A 22,250-nucleotide genomic window follows, 5' to 3' on the forward strand; every position below is an offset into this window, starting at 1 on the left:
CCATAAAATATTACCCTGCTCACACTCCAACAGCTCGTCAAGTTCAAAAAACCATTCATCTACTTTTCGTCTACTTTTATGCACACAAAATGAATAAGAGTAGTCCTCCATATTTTCTAATGCACTTAACTGTCAGCATTGAAGATTTGAAGCCAGTCAGATGAAGTCTTCACAAGTTATTGCCTGGAAACTAATATCACAATTTCTTCAATAAGAATAACAGTTTGCCAACTACACACCCCAACACCACTTCAAACCTCGTACTAAAAAAGATGAGACTGAGAAGTTGGCACTTAATGCTCACCTGGCGGCAAAATAGAGTCCTGCTGCTTGCAGAAGTGTTAGCGATGTACCTTTTTTTTTCTCATTTTTATATTTTATATAATTTTTATATTCTGATAATTACAATTTATAGTAGTTGTTGTGATTTCATAACTAATCTTTGTTCAGACATTAATATTAGGTACTGAAATTGTACTCAAATTGTCACAAACACAATGACTGGTGGACATTTATACCTGCCTTGGTCATTTACTATTGTCTAGGAATATATACAAAGTATTTATAGGTCCCAGCAATGTTTTGGACATATGGGAGTATATAATAATAATAATAAGTTCTCTTGAAGCATGATGTAAGACGAGTGTCAGTCCTCTGCTGATAGTGCAGTGATAAGTGGCAACATTTGATGAGCATTGCAAGGGTGCAGTGATAAGATAAGTGGTGACATTTTATGAGCCCATGCAGGGTGCAGTGATAAGATGAGATAAGGGGTGACATTTGATGAGCACTGGCGAGGGTGCAGTGATAAGATGAGATAAGGGGTGACATTTGATGAGCGTCGGCATCTCTGTCTTTGCTTATCTGTGTCTGCTTGTCTCTCTTTCCATCACTCTGCTTGTCTCCGTCTCAGAGAGCCACTGTGAACCAACAGGTATTCTTACGCATTATATCTTCAAGCACAGTATACCACTTTGGATTTTTTGGGTTATCCTAGGTAATTTACATTATGTATAATTGTATTTGTGTGTACCTGTGAGACAGAGATTGACAGAGACAGAGATAGAGGCAGACAGACAGAGATAGACATAGATACAGACAGACAGACAGATGGAGATAGAGCCGGTCAGCCAGCAGACAGCCAGCCTAACAGTTATTATATGTTCCAGAATTGTTTTTCTTTACTTAGAGCATAGATTATAGGACATTGTGAAAGGGTGTTGCACAAATGTTGCACATGAGTTATTATCAAGATTTTTTATATTTCCATGACCACTTGTGGCCACATTCACCTCAAAGCCACTAAACTTGGGGTCAGCATCACTTTCCTCTTAAAAGGGGTGTTAATATGACATGACATCAGTGAGTCCTTAACTTTTGCCGTGCTGTTTTCTCTAGCTGGCGCTCAGTTTAACTGGCGCTCCCACAAGGTACTAAGTTGTCCCAGATTTTTATAATACTGCGCACACCGAGTGTTAAGACCCATTCTATGCTGACCAGGCATCTCAGGCTGATCGTGCCAAATTTGGAGGCAGGAAAAATAAAACATTAACGTTTGGGGCGCTGGCGGTAAGAACGTATATATACGTTTGGACCATTTAGGGGTTAAAGTGAGAAACCCCATTTTACAGTTTCACAGAAACCCATTTGGTTGGATAAAATTGGCAAATTAACATTTATTCAACCCTAAATCATTGTGACACTTCCTTTGAAAAAAGCACAACAGGCTTCTTCACTCGATTACGAATATAATGCTAGAAACCAGTAGTAGTAGTAGTAGTTTTGAGATGATCAGTTCCTCATCCTTAGAAGGTGGTATCAGTCCCTCAAGCCTAAAGCATAGGTTTGCAGTTAGACCTTACATACTGAAGATAAAGCGATGTGAAGTAGCTGAAGGTAATGTCACAGGTAAGAATGGCCCACTAGTGGAAGAAGGGCATACCAACCAGTTGTTTAGCAAAAGAGTTGGTACACAAGAAGACTTGAGCAACTCTTTTGCTAAACAATGTTTCAACCCTAAACTGTGGCATACTCACAATTAAAAATTCCTCTGTGTGAGGGAAGAGATTTTGGAAAAAAGTAATCTATTTTCTTATAGAATGAAAGAGTGCATTTTTTCTGAATTGAACAAGACTAAGACGAGGAGAATCTGCTAAAAATTTGTGATATTACTGTGTGTTCAAGTTGGCAAAAAAAGCGATCACTCATTGGCAACAGCAACATAAATGTGACAGCGAAATTTGTGCTTTGCAATTGATGTCAATATATGATTTTGTTTTCTAATTGCTTTTAATGTTTAACACTATGTACACTAGTTTCATATGATATCTGATGTGTTTAAAGATATTTTAACACTTCAAACATGAGGAAATACTTAGCCCAACATTGCGCCACTTGGAATACAGCCTCTCCTCACTTAGCGACTTGTACTTGTTTACTGATGCCTTGGACTTACAACGGGCTCTCTGACCAGTATTCATACATAAATAATGTATATTAGAGCCGATTTCCTCTTTTCTGTTTATTTCAATATACAGTACACTACTGTATAGACATTTAAAAATATACCAGAAATTTTATAAATGGTGCAAAGGTGACATTAAAACAATATCAGAGATGGTTGACACAAACTCATTACCATTATAGTATGCTCCTCACTTAGTGATGAATTCGTTTAATGACGTGGTCTCAGGAACGGAACTCTGTCACTAAGTGAGGAGAGGCTGTATATGAATGAATAGCTATCTCATTACTTAGTGGTTTTGGGATGGCTGATGCTTAGCAGACAAAAGCATTGTTTGTGTGTTAGTGCATAGAAAAGTATGGCTTGTTTGTGAGTGTAAGTGTAACAAGTAAAAATTATTTACTATTTCTTTAGTCTTATTTTAGGTTATATTAAATAGTCTTATTTTAGTTAGATTTTTTCTCCTCATAATCTTTCAAACATTATCTTGCATTCCTAGTAGTTATATAATTGTTTGATATATCTGGAACGGCAAGTGGGCAATTAATAGTAATCCAGATGGAAGAAAGTAGATTGAGTAGTGAACATTTACTTTGTATGTACAAAATTCAACATTATTAAAAAAAAAAAATGCTGCAAGATATGCTGGCATAGGAAACAATTACTACCTCTCAGTTCTCTTCATGCAAGGGAAGCATATTTAATGTAATAGACTACATATTGTTTTTGATTTTGTAATGCCATATTTTATGTAGGCATGATTACTTTGTTTATCTTGCACGTGCTTCCTTACATTCAAACAAACAAAATGTTACATTATTTATTTCATTAAATTATTTAGCACTATATTACTACTATATATTAAATGACAATTTTTAGTTCAAAAAAATTTCATTCCCTTTATCTTCCAAAAATTTTTCTTATTCCTTACACTTTTCTTACAAGTCTGAACACTCTGATTACAGTTATACTCTGAACTGTACCATGATTCTGTACTTCAGTAGACAAATGTATTTTTGTGTTGTGCATCAGAGGTGTTTAACTTATAAATGCTAAATTCTTAATACATGTACTGTATTGTGTGTACTGTTGTTGTAATTTTCTTGAATGTAGAATTATTATCATAGAAACCTATTTTAAGTGAATGGTCATATAAATAGTCTGTCTACTGTATTACCTGCTGTAAGTGAACTAAAAGTCAGTAAATGTAATAGATAAAATTTAAAAGTACTATACTGCCCTCTAATGGGATATGTTAATAATACAGTACAATTTTTCCTGCACACAGTTGCTGATTGAGAATGGTTCACTGGTGTGCCGTCTGCCTAGCAGTGTGTTACTGGCTCTCCAGAATCAAGACAAAAGTCAGTCAACAGAAAACCTTTTGTCTGCCCAGTCACATCCTACAACCAGAAAAAAACGTCGGAGTGAATCTTTACATAGTCAGTAATTAAAGCAGTGCACAGTGATGTTACAGATTCTCTCTTTTGAATGATTACCTGAAGATACGTAATTAAAATTTATATTACATAATGCTTTAGTTTCATTTATATTCTAAGAGTGAATAATGAAAGTCCAAATGGACATCTATATTTTGCAACTTCCATTGCTGACTTGCATAGCCAAGTAACATGCAGTAAATAACAAAAAAAGGCACAATACCGTGACTGGAACGATACACAAATAACCCGCACATAAAAGAGAGAAGCTTACGACGACGTTTCGGTCTGACTTGGACCATTTACAAAGTGTGACTTTGTAAATGGTCCAAGTCGGACCGAAACGTCATCGTAAGCTTCTCTCTTTTATGTGCGGGTTATTTGTGTAACATGCAGTAGTTCATGTCTCGATATTCCTGTTATTACTGCAAAGTAGCACATTTGTCCTCAGTCACATTGATTTGATGCTCATTTCTGTAGTCCCTCAGTTAAGCATCTTGATTATGCCTTTCTTAAAGTGGTAATTTATGTGCTCCACACTCTGGAAAATAATGGGTTCAGTTAGAAGGCAGAAAGTAGAAGCACAGGGAATGACTGAGATTAAGACTGAAGTTAAGAGGCAGGTCCCATGAGCTGTGACTCTTTGCAAACAAGCAGGAGTTGCATGTTTATTCTTATAAGAACATAAGAATATAACAAAGGAGGAACACTGCAACAGGCCTGTTGGCTCATACTAGGCAGGTCCTTAACAATCCATCCCACTAACAAAACATTTGCCCAACCCAGGGCTGATGACAGGATTACGGCGTGTTGTTGGGCACACGAGGGCTGGCTCAACTTCTCCTCATCGAGCCATGGGAAGTGCTGAGGAGCTGGACTCCCTACACTTACATCCTGGTATAGCCCTTTCCCCAATGCCTGTAAATGAACCATCGCCACGAAAACGCAAATCAGCCGATGCATTTGAACTTTGCCTCGAATCTACAAGGTGTGTTGATTTTTTTTCTTATTAACTTGATGATTACTTGGTATAATGCATGTTATGTTAGTATTTCTCCATGAGGAAGTTGAAAAGGATTCTTCCTCCATAAGCCATGTGTGTTGTAAGAAGCGATTAAAATGTTGGGAGCAAGGGGTTAGTAACCCCTTCTGTACTAAATGTGAAAGGAAGAAAAACTTTAGTTTCTTCTTTTTCGGGTCACCCTGCTTGGTGGGAGATGACTTTGGTGTTAAAAAAAAGAATGTTAGTATTTGTTGATTTTTGTGATAAAGTAAATGTATGATTTGTTTGGCTGATTTTGATACAGTTGATCGTCAGTTAACATGGTAGTTAAAGTAACTACCATGTTAATGACATTAATAAAAAAATCACATTAAATGAACTGAAGAACGCATGAGAAAAAGTGTTACATTTCTTTGACCCCAAAAACCCAAAAAAAAAAAAAAAAAAAAAAAAAAAAAAGTCTTGAAATTTAAAAAAAACATGATAGCTTAATTGTAAGTTAATGTTGTGATGAGTGTCAGTCAAAAATCCCACATCAACATCTCTGCTAGCAGACAAAGGTATTTTATGGTTTGGATATCCCACTCATTGGGGTGTAGTGTATGAGGTGTACACAAAAGGGGTTAAAGTGGCTGAGGTGAGATGGTTCAATGTTGGGGTAGGGATTGGGGGCTGCTGGTGTGGGAGGTAAAGACCAAGCAGTGGAAGCAGGAGCTGGAGGCTGGTGGTGGGATGTGGTGGCTGGAAGCAATAAGGCAGTGTGATAGTGACGGTGTGGGTGGTCCAGCTTGGATGACTGGGTGGGTGAGCGTATTGTTGGTGGTGTGGGAGTATTGGATGGCTACATGACTAGGTTTGTGAATGGCGTATTAGAGCATGTGGGCTGTGACAGTATGGGTAAGGTGTTGACGTGAGGCTTTGGGAGTAGGGCTGTGGGGGCTTGAAGCTGTGGAGGAGTGGTGTGAATGGTGGCTGTGGGGGAGTGGTGTGAATGAAGGCTGTGGGGGAGTGGTGTAAATGAAGGCTGGGAGGGAGTGGTGTGAATGGAGGCTCTGGGGGAGTGGTGTGAATGAAAGCTCTGGGGGAGTGGTGTGAATGGAGGCTCTAAGGGATGAGTGGCATGGGTTGTCTGTGGCTTCCCGCTTAGGACACTGGACTCTTCCTCTACACTTACCGCGCGAAGAAGCAGCACAGAACTTGGCGCGTGCCACATTTTCCCTTTGACATACTCCACTGTATAAACCGAGTAATAGGCATGTTCACTGAAAATGTGCTTTGAAATTGTGGTGGTGGCGCACAAAAATGGAGAATAAGGTTATTTCATAAGCAGAGTTTGATACGCCATTCTTCATTTGTAAGTTTTATCATTATTTCCTGATGTTACTTTCTTTAACCCCTAAATTGTCCAAACATAGATCTACGTTCGCTTGCATAGCGCTCCAAACGTAGATCTACGTCTTTTTTGAATGTTTTCAAATGGGGGAAATCAAGGTCGGAGCGCTATGCGCATAAACATAGATCTGTGTTTGGACAGTTTAACGATTAAATAAAAGTTTAGACTTTCGTACAGATTAAATAGTCATATGAATGGTGGCATGTTTTAAGCTGTGCATGAGGAGCAAATGTAGCATTTTCGTGAGTAGCATGTTGTATTACAGGGCTCAAGCTGGTGATATCAACCCTCTGTTTACACCTCCATCTAGCAAGAGGGCCAAAATTGACATTCAAGTGGGCACTGTTGCTACTTCTGCTACTACTACTACTACTACCGCTGTGGATACTGGCTCTTCTGTTTCTGCTAACCTCCTCCTTCCTGTTAGCACGCCTTCACTTAATGTGAGTATGTGATATTGATCATTGTAGTTGCTTTAATATCATTGGCTCAGTCATAAATGAATAAAAAAATACCAGATCTCCCTTTTTCACTCACCATTGTTTATTCAATAGCTGTCTTACCAGAAGTGCACAGACATCACTTTTCAACTGAATTATCCCCACTCATCTTTCTGAGTGGAGGTACTGTTCTTCCCACTTATGGAACTCTATCTAGCCAACACTCCAGAAATACTTGTGACCATCTCCAATTTAAAAAAAAAAGTATGTGCATGCCCACACATGCACATGCATGCATGCATGCTCAAGCCTCCTGCCGCTTGAAGCCTCCTTCACCTCCTACTAACCCTTCTGGGTCCATCCCTCACCCCTCCTCCCATCCACCTCTAAGATTTATACATGCTCTTGATCAACCTATTCTACTTCATTTTTTCTTAATGACCAAATCATCTCAACTTCTTCCTTGCTCTCTGAATTATACCCTTCATTCCACCACCCTATCTTCTAATATCTCTGCTCTTTATTCTTTGCACAGTATTTACATCACACATTAATCTCAGAAATAATATCTACACTGACTCCAGCCCCCTCCTCATTGCAGAATAGACCATGCCTCACACCCTATACAAATGTTTGTTCCACTAAAGTTTGCGACAAGTAACATTTGTTAGATTGCCATGAGATGCTTTTTTTTCATATAACATCTTTAACTTATGGTAAAATGATTATGTATGTACTGTATACCAAGTAGCTGTGCTGTTCTAGTGTGTAGCCAGCATCCTTTGGCTTTTCTTTTCTTTTGTTTGCAAATAATGCTTTTGTCACCATGTGACAGCATTTAACGTCACACATTTCTTAGGTTTTTAATCTTATATTTTTAGTCATGATGCATACTGGTATAACTTTGAGTTTTTATACTATACTGTCTGTGCATATTTGCTTTTCTCTTCTTTTGGCTACTAACAATATTTAGTATTGAAAACAAAATGAAAAAACTGAACTGCATGCTCACATATCTGTAATTTGATTAACACTAAATAAATTACCTGAGTATTGTATTTGTCAAAGCATGGTTAAATTAACGTCATTTACAACTACAGCCTCTCCTCACTTAACGACTGAGTTCCTTTTCTAAGACCATGTCAGTAAACAAATTCATTGCTAAGTGAGGAGCATACTATAATGGTAGTGGGTTTGTGTCATCCATCCTTAATATTGTACAAGAATGGTATACAATACCAACAAGATGAAAACTGAGACACGTGTGCAACATCTGGGTATCTTTATTGTAGACGTTTTGCCATCCAGTGGCTTTATCAATACAGATTCTAGGGCATAATTTGAAGACAGTAGAACTATATACAGAAGATGAGGTAATCAGTCCCTCAGCCTCAGAATTGGTGTGAAGAGCACTGTAGTTGTGAAGATTCTGGAGCAGAGGCAAGGAGACTGGCGCTTATATACTAACGCCAGGTGGATTGGGACAGGTAGCAGACAAGGGCATAGTCACTGGTAGGCGGGATTTGCCAGTGGAAGTAGGTCATACCCAAGGTAAGTTGTAGTAGTAGTAGTTGTAGTAGCCATGAAGAAGATCATGTAGATGTCCTTTGAACCAAGATTCCATGATGTTGCAGTGTCTGACAAGTTGTACAAGAATGGTATACAATACCGACAAGATGAAAACTGAGACACGTGCAACATCTGGGTATCTTTATTGTAGACGTTTCGCCATCCAGTGGCTTTATCAATGCAGATTCTAGGACATAATTATCTGTAAATATATCTTAATAATCATCATAATAATAATAATAAAAAATTTATTTTGACATGATACATGGTTGTACAAAGGAAAATAATAGTTGGGTGTACATGCTAAAAGCCCCTTTGTGTGCAGAGCATTTCGGGCAAACTTAAAATTAACTTAAGATTAATAAGGCAATAACAGTTCATATGGTCATTAGATGAGTTACAGTGAGTATAAGAGAAATGAGTATTATTAGGTAATGCTATATGGCTTTAATAAGTCTAGTAGAGAAGTTCGGTATAGAATAATTACACTATTGAATTAGTTTATAAAAATTACAGTACAGTGGCACCTCAGTTCTCGTTTGCCCTGGTTTTCATCGAATTCAGTTTTTGTCGATTTTTTTCATCAAAATATTGTCCCAGTTTTCGTTCATCACCTTGGTTTTTGTCCGCTGTACTGAACGTGCATGTCTGCCTGCGTTCACGCAAAGAATCCCATGCATGCATTCTGAGTCAGTCTGGCTTTGTTTCTCGTCGAGTGAACACTACCCTGTGCATTCATACGAAACATTTCATAATAATCCATTGTTTTTTGTGCTTGTTTATTGAGTGCAACTGCTAAATAAGCTACTATGGGGCCAAAGAAAGTTCTGAGTGCCAGCCCTTTGATAAAGAAGGCAAGAAACAATAGAATTCGATGGTGGTAGAGGGTGGTAGTGGTAGTAATTGTGGTAGAGGGTGGTAGTGATGGTGGTAGAGGGTGGTAGTGGTTGTGATGATGGTAGAGGGTGGTAGTGATTGTGATGATGGTAGAGGGTGGCAGTGATTGTGTTGGTGGAAGTGATGGTGGTAGAGGGTGGTAGTGATGGTGGTAGAGGGTGGTAGTGATGGCAGTAGAGGGTGGTAGTGGTTGTGATGGTGGTAGAGTGTGGTATTGGTTGTGATGGTGGTAGAGTGTGGTATTGGTTGTGATGGTGGTAGAGTGTGGTATTGGTTGTGATGGTGGTAGAGTGTGGTATTGGTTGTGATGGTGGTAGAGTGTGGTATTGGTTGTGATGGTGGTAGAGTGTGGTATTGGTTGTGATGGTGGTAGAGGGTGATATTGGTTGTGATGGTGGTAGAGAGTGGTAATGATTATGGTAAAGAGTGGTAGTGGTGGTTGAGAGTGGTAGTGATGGTGGTTGAAGGTGGTAGTGATGGTGGTAGAGGGTGGTAGTGGTTGTGATGGTGGTAGAGTGTGGTATTGGTTGTGATTGTGGTAGAGGGTGATATTGGTTGTGATGGTGGTAGAGGGTGGTAATGATTGTGGTAAAGAGTGGTAGTGATGGTGGTTGAGGGTGGTAGTGATGGTGGTTGAAGGTGGTAGTGATGGTGGTAGAGATACCCTCTCCTCCCTCTCCCGTCCTTGCCGTTTTCCATAAGCCAACAAGAGTCTTCAATGAAGGTAAAAGTGATTTAAATGTTCATTTATCCATTTCATTAGTGCTTTATATTTATTTCTCTGGTTTTCTGTATGTAAAACTATAGTTATTCTCTATAAAATATATTTTTTGTTAATATTTTTGGGTGTCTGGAATGGATTAATTGGATTTACATTATTTCTTATGGGAAATATTGCTTCAGTTTTCGTCAGACACTCTGGAATAAATTAGAGACGAAAACCAAGGTTCCACTGAATTGCAGTAGAACAATTTAAAACAAATTTACAGTATGATTTACAGTGGACCCTTGGGTAACGGGATTAATCCATTCCAGAGAACTTGCCTTTAACCGATTTTGCCATTAGCCGAATTAATTTTCCCCATAAGAAATAATGGAAATGCAATTAATCTGTTTCAGACAGCCAAAAGTATTAACAACAAAATTTTTTTTTAAAGATTAAATATAGATATACATACAGAAAACAATAACAAATAAATATAAAGCACTAATAAAATAGATAAATGAACATTTAGCATCACACTTACCTTTATTGACTCTTGTTGGTGTATGGGAGACAGGTAGGAGGCAAGAGGGAGATGAGTTTATGTTTCAATATGACGCTAATATCATCTTTACAGCTTATTTATCTATCACAATTCATCTAATATGACATAATAAACAATATTAATAACATAGAAACATGATATATACTCTAGAATGAATAAAATATGTCATAATGTATGAGAGGAGTAAAGTGGTGGAAGTGTTGTTGTTGGGTTTATAAGGGCCACTGAGAGAAGCCGTACATAGTGGTGGTGATGGTGGAGGCACCAGCAGAACCCACCAACACTATCACACTTAAACAATGTATGTAATTTATAAATAAGAAATATTTACATTTTAATTTATAAATAAGTAAGTTTATTCAGGTATACACAGATAGTTACGTACATAAATTATCATACATAGCAGCATAGGTGTAAATTACATAGGACAACTCAAAAAAGTCAGTGACTTACGTATTTCCATTGGGGTCCTTTTATATTTACACTTACCTTGGAGGAAATGTTAGCTTAATTAGTTTGGTGGAGGAGATACTGGCAGAGGTTTAGGGTAGTGGAAGATACGTAGCAGGGGTCGTATGTTCATTGGCCCAATGCACATTCAGCAACATTGGAGAGTTACTTTCGTGTCTTTATCTATCACTTACTCGCTTAACTTACTTGCTACACTGTTAATTCTACACTTTATCACTGGCTGGCACTATAGCCTTTATCGATACCTGCTACTTTAGTATCATGCATATCGTAGAATCACTGAATCACTGCAGAAGGCACATTCACCCCTCTCTCTTCCTCCTTCACTTTGGTACTTTGCTACGAGTTTTTTCTTGAATTCTATTGTGCTTCTTTCCTTCTTTACCACAGGGCTGGCACTAGAAGCTTTCTTTGGGCCGATGGTGGCTTATTTAGCAGTTACAAGCACTAAAAACAATGGAATAATACAAAATATATCGCATGTGGAACAAACTCCCGAGTACAGTTATTCAGGCTAAAACATTGTGTAGTTTTAAAAATAGGTTAGATAAATACACGAGTGGTTGTGGGTGGGTGTGAGTTGGACCTGACTAGCTTGTGCTGCTGGGTCTGGTGCCATGCTCCATCCTTGAGTGGAGGTGACCAGGCTGGGTGGGTCATTGGGCTAATCCGGGAGGGGTGGGTCATTGGGCCTATCCAGGGGACATGGACCTGCTCCACATGGGTCAGTAGGCCTGTTGCAGTGTTCCTTCTTTCTTTTGTTCTTATGTACGTAAGGAATTGTCCTCCCTGGCTTGTAAATAATGGTACACTGTCTTTACATGGGCTCAGGCCACGCAGACACATTCTGGACAAATGCCCTTAACCGAGTTCTTGGGCATTAGCCCAGCCAATATTTTGACACAAAAACATGCCGCTATCTGATTTTGGCATTAGCCAATGCCACCGTTACCCAAGGGTAACGGTGGAGTATTACAATTTAGTACTATTTAAAATAATGAAATTTAAACATCCTAGTTTTAAAGTAATGAGTAAATGGTCGAGCGATCTTTAGCACAACATGCAGTAATGAATTTGAAACAATTCAAGTTGAGCAGCGTTAAATTATTTAGAGGTTTATTTTTTTGAGTAGCTTTGGAGAAACTGGTAGGGATTAAGTACGATTTGTTAATTTTGGGTGATGAGGTGATTTCTAAGTAGGGCCTTAAACTGATTTGCAGGCAGGGGTCATTTAGTGTGTTTTGGCAATGAATTCCAAATCTTTGGGCCCTTTACATGCATAGCATTTTTTGCATAGGGAGAGATGGACACGAGGGATATTGAGAGTGATTTGTGTCTCGTATTATGGCTGTGTGTTCTGTTATAGTTATCAAGGAGGAGTTTGAGAGGAGGGTTTATATTTGAGTGTAGTGTTGTGTGTATATAGTAGGCACAATAATAAGTGTGGATGTTTTGTATATTAAGCAAGTTAAGACTTGACAAGGAGTGGAGTATGTTGTCTAGTGCAGGAGTTAGTAATCAATTGCACTGCAGCTTTTTGTTGGGTTATTAAAGGTTGAAGGTGATTTGCTGTGATTGAGCCCCATGCACAAATACCATAGGTGAGGTAAGGGTAAATGAGAGAGTGGTACAAAGCAAGAAGAGCTGATTGGGGTACATAGTACTGTATCTTTGAAAGGATGCCTACTGTTTTGGAGACTTTAGTGGAAATTTGTTGTATGTGTGTCTGAAATTTGAGACTGCAGTCAAGGTGGAGACCTAGAAATTTGCCCTCTGTCTGTCTAGAAATGGGTGAACCATTTATCAGTATGTTTAGCTGTACATTTGAACATTTGAAGCTCTGTTTCCAGATAGCATGCAGTAGGTCTTGTCTATATTAAGAGTAAGTTTGTTGGTAGTCATCTAAATAGATATTTTTAGCAGTTTGGCATTTACAGTGTCTGTTAGTATGGTTGGGTTTGGGTGAGAGAAGACATAAGTAGTGTCATCTGCAAATAAAGTGGGTTTAAGGAGATTAGATGCATTTGGGAGGTCATTGATGTAAATGAGAAAGAGAAGTGGGCCATGGACACTTCCCCTGTGGGACTCCAACAAGAACAGGTTGTGTGTTGTGGAGCTAGCTCCATTTGTGTATACATACTGGGTTCTATTGCTAAAATAAGATTTTAGGTAATCGAGAGAGTGTCCTCTGATCCCATAATGTTCGAGTTTTAGGTGCAATAGGTCATGGTCAGCTGTATCAAAAGCTTTTTGTGTATGAAAAGTCCCGGGGAAATTAACTTTTTCGAGTTCAGAATATATTAGTTCAAGCATATGTTTAATAGCATCATTAGTGCTTTTTTTTCAGTCTGAATCCAAGCTGACAGGGGTTGAGTATGTTGTGGGATACTAAGTAGGAGTAGACTTGTTTGTGGATTTATTTTTCGAAGATTTTAGATAGTAGGGGCAAGTTTGATATAAGCCTGTAGTTGTTAACCCTTTGAGGGTTTTCGTCGTACTAGTACGTCTTACTCGTAGGGGTTTTTGACGTACTAGTACTCATAAATTCTAGCGGCCTCAAATCTAGTGGGAGAAAGCTGGTAGGCCTTCATATGAAAGAATGGGTCTATGTGGTCAGTGTGCACAGTCTAAAAAAAATCCTGCAGCACACAGTGCATAATGAGAAAAAAAAAACTTTGACCATTTTTTTTAAATAAATCAGCGACTTTGCAATGTATTTTCGTATGGTATTTATTGTTGTATTCTAGTTTTCTTGGTCTCATTTTATAGAATGGAAGACATATTACAGAAATTGAGATGATTTTGACTGGTTTTACAAAGAAAGGTGCCTTGAAATTGAGCTCAAAGTAGCAGAAATGTTCGATTTTTACCAAACTTCAAAAGTAAACAAATCGTGCCAAGCGTGCAATACACGTCAACTGGTGAGTCTAATATTCTTTCACAAGTGCACCAATAATATTTATACCATTTTTTACACTAATGCAGTAGTCTGCATAACAGTAAATCTTATATTTTTTGTGAAAATAAAAATTCAAAGTGGAAAGCAAAAGAATATAAGAGGGGCCTTGAGACATGACTAATGACTAAAGGAAATGTCATTTTAGTGCTAGGAATGTCTTTCTTGTTTATTCTGGACCCTATTCGGAAATTGGCATCTTTTGAAATTTGTGTGAAATTGGCAAAATTGCTAAATTCTGACCACTGTACTGGATAGTTGGATTTCATAAATGAGTGGTTTCTTGCACCCATTCGATAGAAAAAATGGAGTTCTAGCAAAATATTCATGTTTTTTGTCGACTAGTACAGTGAAATTGGCCGAAAATGGGGCTCAAAGTGGGCAAAATCGCCGATGCGTAAACATCGCCGAGACCGCTAACTTTGCGAGAGCATAATTCCGTAAGTTTTCTATCAAATTTCAAACTTTTGGTGTCTTTATGATCGGGAAAAGATTCTCTATCTTTTCATAAGAGAAAATAATTTTTTTTTTTTTTAAATTTGGCCGACCCTGAGAACGAGTTTCGGAGAGGGCCTCTCGACCCTCAAAGGGTTAAATTCAGTTGGATCACCTCCTTTGAGGATCGGGGTGACCCTTACTGTCTTGAGTATGGATGAGAAGGTGGAAGATTCAGTGGATTTGTTAAAAAGTGTAGCAATAATTGGTAACAACACATGAGAAGCTTTTTTATACATGAGTGGTGGTAAATTATTTAGGTCTCCTGCCTTGTTCTTTAATGTTTTGATGATCGAGATTTGAGTAGGGTTTATTGGGGCTTAAAATAGAGTATTTGGGTTTGTGTGTGACTTGATAAAGCCCATTGCACGGACGAAACGTTGTCAATAAAGGATCACATTATACTGCTTAGGTGTTTATATTTCCAGAGTATTTGGGTAGTTGCCATTGAGATAGTCTTTTGGTTGAATGTTTGAGTTTGGGATTTTGCTTGCTAGCTTTGTTCCTACGGTCAAGAAAAAGACTAAGTTTGTTGGCAGTGTTGGTTGGCTGGAGGAGAGGTTCTTCTGGTTTCATTAAGCTAATCATTCAGTTTTGTGACAGCTTTTTAAATCCTAGAATTTCAGATGAGGTTTTCCAGGTCGTTTTCATATCACCTTTTATAACTTGAAATCTGTTTTCATTATACAGTTTTTTTTGGCCTCCTTATTAGATTGGTTAGTATTGACTAGTAATGTTTTGAAAGATCATTTGTTATTAGACCTATTCTGTACTGTTTTTCATATAGATGTTTTTTGTCAATAGATTTGAGGATGCTGTTTGTAAGCCAGCAGCTGTTTAGTCTCTTTGCTGTGATCTGCTTAGTTTTTATTTGGCAATGCATGTTATAGAGGTTCTGGGTTTTTTTGAAAAAAATTTTTTGAACACATTCATCAATATTGAAGTTGTCTGCTAGCTCATTTTGCCCGTGTTACCTAATGCTGAAATAAAGTTAACAGATGACTCATCATGTTATCGGAAGGTGATCTTAGTTGTGTCCTGGGGCATTTTACATAAGTTGGGTATGAAAAGGTGGGATAATGGTAAGTGGTGTTATCTGTGATTATGCCTGCTTTTAACCCGTAAACATTCCAAACGTATATATACGTTTTTAACGCTAGTGCCCCAAACGTATATATACGTTTTATTTTTCCTGCCTTCAAATTTGGCACGATTGGCCTGAGATGCCTTGTCAACATAGAATGGGTCCTAACACTCATTGTGCGTAATATTAAAAAATCTAGGACCACTTAGTATCGTGTGGGAGCACCAGTTCAAATGAGTGCCAGCTAGAGCAAACAGTGCAGCAAACACCTGGGATTCAATGATGTCATGTAGTATTAACACCCCCATTTTAAGAGGAAAGTGCACAAATAACCTGCACACAGAAGAGAGGAGCTTACGACGACGTTTCGGTCCGACTTGGACCATTTACAAAGTCGGTGGTGGTGGAGGCGGCGCGTCGTCGTCGTCCTGGTGGTGGTGGTGCTGCTGAAGCATTGCTGGGACATATAAATACTTTATATATTCCAAGACAATAGTAAATGGCCAAGGCAGGTATAAATATCCACCTGTCAATGTGTTTGTGAGTACAATTTCAGTACCTAATGTACTAGTGTCACAACAAAGATTTGTTATGAAATCACAACAACTACTATAAACTGTAATTATCAGAACATAAAAATTATATAATATGAAAAATAGTCACCCTGCCTCGGTGGGAGACGGCCGACTTGTTGAAAAAAAAATGAAATAGAAAAAACAAAGGTATATCGGCAACACTTTTGCAAGCGGCAGCGCTCCATGTTGCCGTCAAGTGATCCCCAAGTGCCAACTTTGCGGCCTCATATCTTGGTAAATACTGACTCTAATTTTTTTTTATGCTATAACACTTAGAGAGATGTGCTCTTTTTTTTTTTTTTTTTTTTAATAAAAAAAAATATTTTTTTATTTCTCAAAATACAGTATTTGGGGTAGTGAATGTATATATACGTTTGGACTGTTTACGGCTTAATGAGGATATAGTGTTTGTCCAGATATGATCTAGTAAGGAAGCATTTGTCTCGGAGATTCTTGTAGGTTTTGTCATTGTTGGCAGAAGTAAGCAGCTGCTTGCAATGTTTGTGGATTCAGTTACTTGTGGGTCATGGCCATGGATGAGGTTTATGTTGAAATCACCTGTAAGTATCAGGTGGTGTTTGTTCATCTCTGTGTTAGTTATCATGTTTCTTAGTTTTTCACTAAATGGGTAAATATTGGAGTCAGGTACTCTGTAGATTGCTCCAACTGTTAGTTTTTTTAAGGTCTTTGGATTTAAATTTAGCAAATGTATGTTCACCATATTCATCCCTTGTGCAAGTAGAATTTATACATTTAAGTTCATCAGAGTAGTATATAACCATTCCACCTCCTAATTGGTCTGGTCTACAATTGTGTATGGCCTTGTAGCCAGGTATGGAATAGACATACTGACATTCAGAGAATTGAGTAGTGCTTGGAGGTCATCATAGTGTTTGCTTAATGATCTGACATTATAATTAACCCTTTGGCTGTCACAACCCCAAATCCTGAGGTGTCTCCTGATGTCGAAAATTTTTTGGGAAAAAAAAAAATTCTTATGAAATGATAGAGAATCTTTTTACGGTGGTAATGACACCAAAAGAACGAAATTTGATGGAAAACTTACAGAATTACGCTCTCGCGAAGTTAGCGACCTCAGCGATATTTATGAATCAGCGATTTCGCCCAATTTGAGCCCTGTTTTCAGCTAATTCCATTAATCCAGTCGACCAGACTCATAGCTATTTCTTTAGAAATCCATTTGTTCTATCGATTGAGTACAAGAAACTGCTCATTTACCGATTTCAACTACCCAATAACGTGGTCAGAAATTTGCAATTTGGCCAATTTCACGCAAATTAAAAAATATGCCAATTTCAAAATAGGGTCCAGAATGAACAGTGCAGACATTCCTGGCTCTAAAATAACATTTTCTTTGTTCATCAGTCACGTCTCCAGGCCCCTCTGATATTACACTTGCTTTCTATTTTGAACTTTTATTCAAACAAAAAATAGAAGATTTACTGTTATGCCGACTACTGCAATATTGTAATAATTGTATAAATAATGTTAATCTATTCATGAGTTCATATTAGAATTGCTAGTTGGACATTTATTGGACAATGACATCATTTGTTTACTTTTGAACATAAGCAAAAATCAAACATTTCCCCTACTTTGTGCTCCATTTCAAGTTACTTTTCATAGGAAAACCAATGAAAATCACCTCTGTTTCTATAATATGTTTTCCATTCTATCAAATGAAACCAAGAAAACGAGAATACAACCATAAATACTTTACGAAAATACACCACAAAATCGGTGTTTTAATCCAAAAACAGTAAGAGTTTTTTTTTCTCATTATGCACTGCATGCTGCAGGATTTTTTATATGGTGCACACTGACCACACAGACCCATTCTCTCACATGTGGGCCTACCAGCTTTCTCCTGCTTGATTTGAAGCTGCTAGAATTTTTGAGTATATATACGCCAAACACAGTGGCTCCTAAGACGTGTATATACGACCGAAACAGTCAAGGGGTTAAATACTGTTATGTTGTTGTTGGCCCTGAGTAGTGTCTTAGCCTGACTAGCAGTGTAATAAAGGTAGTTGTTAGGATCGTGTAAGTCCTTTAGTAAGAGGTTAATATCTGGATCATTGTTTGCAATCATATGACTAAAGCAGGATTAAGGATGTATAACTAACAGAAAAGAAACTATTAACTATTAATAAGGATTAGTATAATAAGTGTGACAAGTATTAAATCAATATTGCACAACTTTTAGAATTCACTATTGCACTGGAAGTAATACGAAAACTTATAAAAGGCAGTACAAAATATTGGTATGTGAAGAACTATTCTAAGAGACTAATTCTATGGAGACTAAAGTAAGTAATAATAAAAAAATAAAAAAATGGAGATAGTAAATATGGTATTAAACAAATTTAGACAGTAAGATTTGATTTGTAGCACAAAATTTAAGCAAGTAATACATAGGATAGAGGTAGATGGTACTAACTAGTAAAAGATAGTACTAGTACTAGGATTTGCACGATAATGCAGTAGGAACATACACTACATGCAGATAATAATGTTAAGAACCAATTAGCTCATCTGTCTCAGTAAGATTAACTTCTCTAAGGAAATTGGAGAGATCATTTTCATTTGTGATTGTAAATAAGTGGCCACCTACTTCTGTTTTCCTCACTAGAATTTTTCCCATTTTGAGTGAAGCACTGATGGATTTTGTCACTGTTTTCCCGTTTTAAGTTTTGATGTTTTTCTCGTCAGGCACTCATTCATGTACACTATTTTTTACTCTACTTGCTGATTGAATTAGATTTTTTTTTTTTTGTCACAGGAATGAAATCTGATCATAACAAAGTGTTTACAACCTTGTTTTCCTAGTAAGCGTGTTTCTTTAACTTCGTTGTTGTGCACATTAACATTTAGGTGGTCTTTTATGATCCTGATAGTGGTATCTTTGCAATTAGCTGGGGTTATTTATTTCACTGGTAAAGTGGAAGCTGTTTATTATAACTGCATCAGACAGCTTTTCTTGTTCTGTTTTGTCATCATGGTAATCAAGGTAATCATTCAATCGGGCATGCATGTTAGTTTTCCGGACCTTGATTGCTTTTTCTACCTTCGTATTCAGAGATGTTATTTGCTCAGTGTGACTGGCAATTGCTGTTTGCAGAGAATTTTCTGAGTCAGTACTTCCCGACGTCATAATCTTCTCTTCTCGAGTTGGTTATCTTGACTTCTTGTTGCTCTAAGATTTCTATTTTTAGCAGCTAGAGAGACAATGTTTGACCTAACAGTGTCAGGATCGTCAGTCATGCTGAGAGATCGACAGGAGTGGTGAATCCAGTGAAGGAAGGGGAGTTGGTGTGAGAGTCAGCCATGTTTGATATTGTTATTGTGTGGCCCCAGGCAGTGGTGAAAGGGATTAATGATACGCCGGCATCCTTCTGGGTTGACATGTTGAGTTGCAGAATCCTTGATTTTATCTTTTTGGTGCTGTTGTTGTTTCTTCTGCGATTTCTTCTAATAGTACCACTGAAGTACTTACTGGTGAAGTGATGGAGGAGAGAGCTTTGTTCCCAGAGCTTGGGTTGAGTGTTCGTCTGGCAGTGGGGACGGTGCTTGGGTTTGCAGGACTGTTTTCCTTAGATCATCAATTTTGTCAGGTTATAGGTAGCAGTGCTAGTATTCTTGGATCATTTTGGGTTCTACGTGGGTATGGAGGAAGTGAATGTTTTCAGATATTTGGGAGTTGACGTGTCAGCAGATGGATTTATGAAGGATGAGGTTAATCGTAGAATTGATGAAGGAAAAAAGGCAAGTGGTGTGTTGAGGTATATGTGGAGACAAAAAACGTTATCTATGGAGGCAAAGAAGGGAATGTATGAAAGTATAGTAGTACCAACACTCTTATATGCGTGTGAAGCTTGGGTTGTAAATGCTGCAGCAAGGAGACGGTTGGAGGCAGTGGAGATGTCCTGTCTAAGGGCAATGTGTGGTGTGAATATTATGCATAAAATTCGGAGTTTGGAAATTAGGAGAAGGTGTGGAGTTAATAAAAGTATTAGTCAGTGGGCTGAAGAGGGGTTGTTGAGGTGGTTTGGTCATTTAGAGAGAATGGATCAAAGTAGAATGACATGGAGAGCGTATAAATCTGTAGGGGAAGGAAGGCGGGGTAGGGGTCATCCTCGAAAAGGTTGGAGGGAGGGGGTAAAGGAGGTTTTGTGGGCAAGGGGCTTGGACTTCCAGCGAGCATGCATGAGCGTGTTAGGAGTGAATGGAGACGAATGGTATTTGGAACCTGACGAGCTGTTGGAGTGTGTGCTGGGTAATATTTAGTGAAGGGATTCAGGGAAACCGGTTATTTTTATATAGCCAGACTTGAGTCCTGGAAATGGGAAGTACAATGCCTGCACTTTAAAGGGGTGGTTTGGGATATTGGCAGTTTGGAGAGATATGTTGTGTATCTTTATACGTATATGCTTCTAAGCTATTGTATTCTGAGCACCTCTGCAAAAACAGTGATTATGTGTGAGAGAGGTGAAAGTGTTGAATGATGATAAAAGTATTTTTCTTTTTGGGGATTTTCTTTCTTTTTTGGGTCACCCTGCCTCGGTGAGAGACAGCCGACTTGTTGAAAAAAAAAAAAATGTACATTCATACCTTTTGTATGTGCCTATGTATGTATGGTGTTTACATTTATTTGGTAAAGATTGGTGAAGAACTATAGATTTATTATTTACGTTTTGTTAGCTCACGAGTGGTTGTTAGGTAGTAAGGTGGATGAGTGGATGGATAGCCTTCGAACCAGAGAAAGACCTCAGTCCTAGGAAAGGGGGGTGGGTTGGCTGAGAGTCAAAGAGGGAGACCTAGTGTGCCTTCATAGTGGATGGGTTTTGTTGGTAAGGCAGGTGGTGGGTAGGTGTGGGAGCCCAGGAGAGATTATTCCTGTTCAAGACACATTCGGTAGGGCAAGGTGTTTTAACACTCTTTGTTATTTCTGTTTTTTAATAGTGTAGAAAACTGGCACACAAATTTCAAAAATATTTGTATAAAATCTTAGAGATCTGCAATAATATCTTCTTCTGCTGGCATTTCATTTTATTTTATTTTTTTTTTAAATAAATATTGCTTTAGAATGGGTTGTAATAGCAAGGCATAGTATCCAAAAGATGTATCTTAGACTATATTCTGTTGCCTCCAGTAGGTTGAAATTTCTTACAAAACATGAAATTTCTCATTTTTAACCCCTTAACTGTCCAAACGTAGATTTTTGTTAGTACTGCTAGCACTTCAAACGTAGATCAGCATTTTATTTTTGCTGCCTTCAAATTTGGCACGATTCGCCTGAGATGCCTGGTCAGTATAGAATGGGTCTTAACACTCAGTGTTCACAGTATTAAAAAAGTCTGGGACCATAATACCTTGTGGGAGCACCAGTTCATTGAGCACCAGCTAGAGCAAATAGCGTGGCAAACGCCAGGGATTCACTGATATCATGTCGTATTAACACTCCCTTTTTGACCCTTTGAATGTTTCGATCATATATACACATATTACGAGTCGTGTTTGACGTATATACATGTATACTCATAAATACTAGCGGCTTCAAATCAAGCAGGAGAAAGCTGGTAAGCCCACATGTGAGAGAATGGGTCTGTGTGGTCAGTGTGCACCATATAAAAAAAATCCTGCAGCACGCAGTGCATAATGAGAAAAAAAACTGATCTTTTTTTTTTTTTAATTAAAATGCTGACTTTGTGGTCTGTTTTAGTGTAGTATTTATGGTCGTATTCTCGTTTTCTTGGTCTCATTTGATAGAATGGAAAACATATTATAGAAATAGAGGTGATTTTGATTGGTTGTACTATGCAAAGAACCTTGAAATGGAGCTCAAATTAGGGGGAATGTTTGATTTTTGCCAATGTTCAAAAGTAAACAAATGATGTCATTTTTCAATAAATGTCCAAGTAAACATTCTAATATGCAGTCATGAATGGGTTGACATTATTTATGCAATTATTACAATATTGCAGTAGTCTACATAACAGTAAATCTTTTATTTTTTGTTGAATAAAAATTCAAAATAGAAAGCAAGAGTAATATCAGAGGATCCTGGAGACGTGACTGATGAACAAAGAATATGTTATTTTAGAGCCAGGAATGTCTGCTTTGTTCATTCTGGACCCTATTTTGAAATTGTCATATTTTTTAATTTTCATGAAAT

The 22,250-nt window shown here is 37.9% G+C and overlaps 1 protein-coding gene across 2 annotated transcripts in view; it reads left to right on the forward strand.

Moving 5' to 3' along the window:
• LOC128688002 (uncharacterized) overlaps nt 1-22,250 on the forward strand; it is a 96,648-nt gene that overhangs the window by 69,521 nt on the left and 4,877 nt on the right. For both annotated transcript variants that reach the window (XM_053775655.2, XM_053775656.2), the window contains exons 6-8: nt 3,753-3,906; nt 4,690-4,891; nt 6,565-6,742. In XM_053775655.2, the coding sequence (XP_053631630.1) occupies nt 3,753-3,906; nt 4,690-4,891; nt 6,565-6,742 (534 nt within the window). The remainder of the gene's footprint in view (nt 1-3,752; nt 3,907-4,689; nt 4,892-6,564; nt 6,743-22,250) is intronic.

This window comes from Cherax quadricarinatus, chromosome 10 (assembly GCF_038502225.1).
Source record: "Cherax quadricarinatus isolate ZL_2023a chromosome 10, ASM3850222v1, whole genome shotgun sequence".
NCBI classification, from domain to species: Eukaryota; Metazoa; Arthropoda; class Malacostraca; order Decapoda; family Parastacidae; genus Cherax; species Cherax quadricarinatus.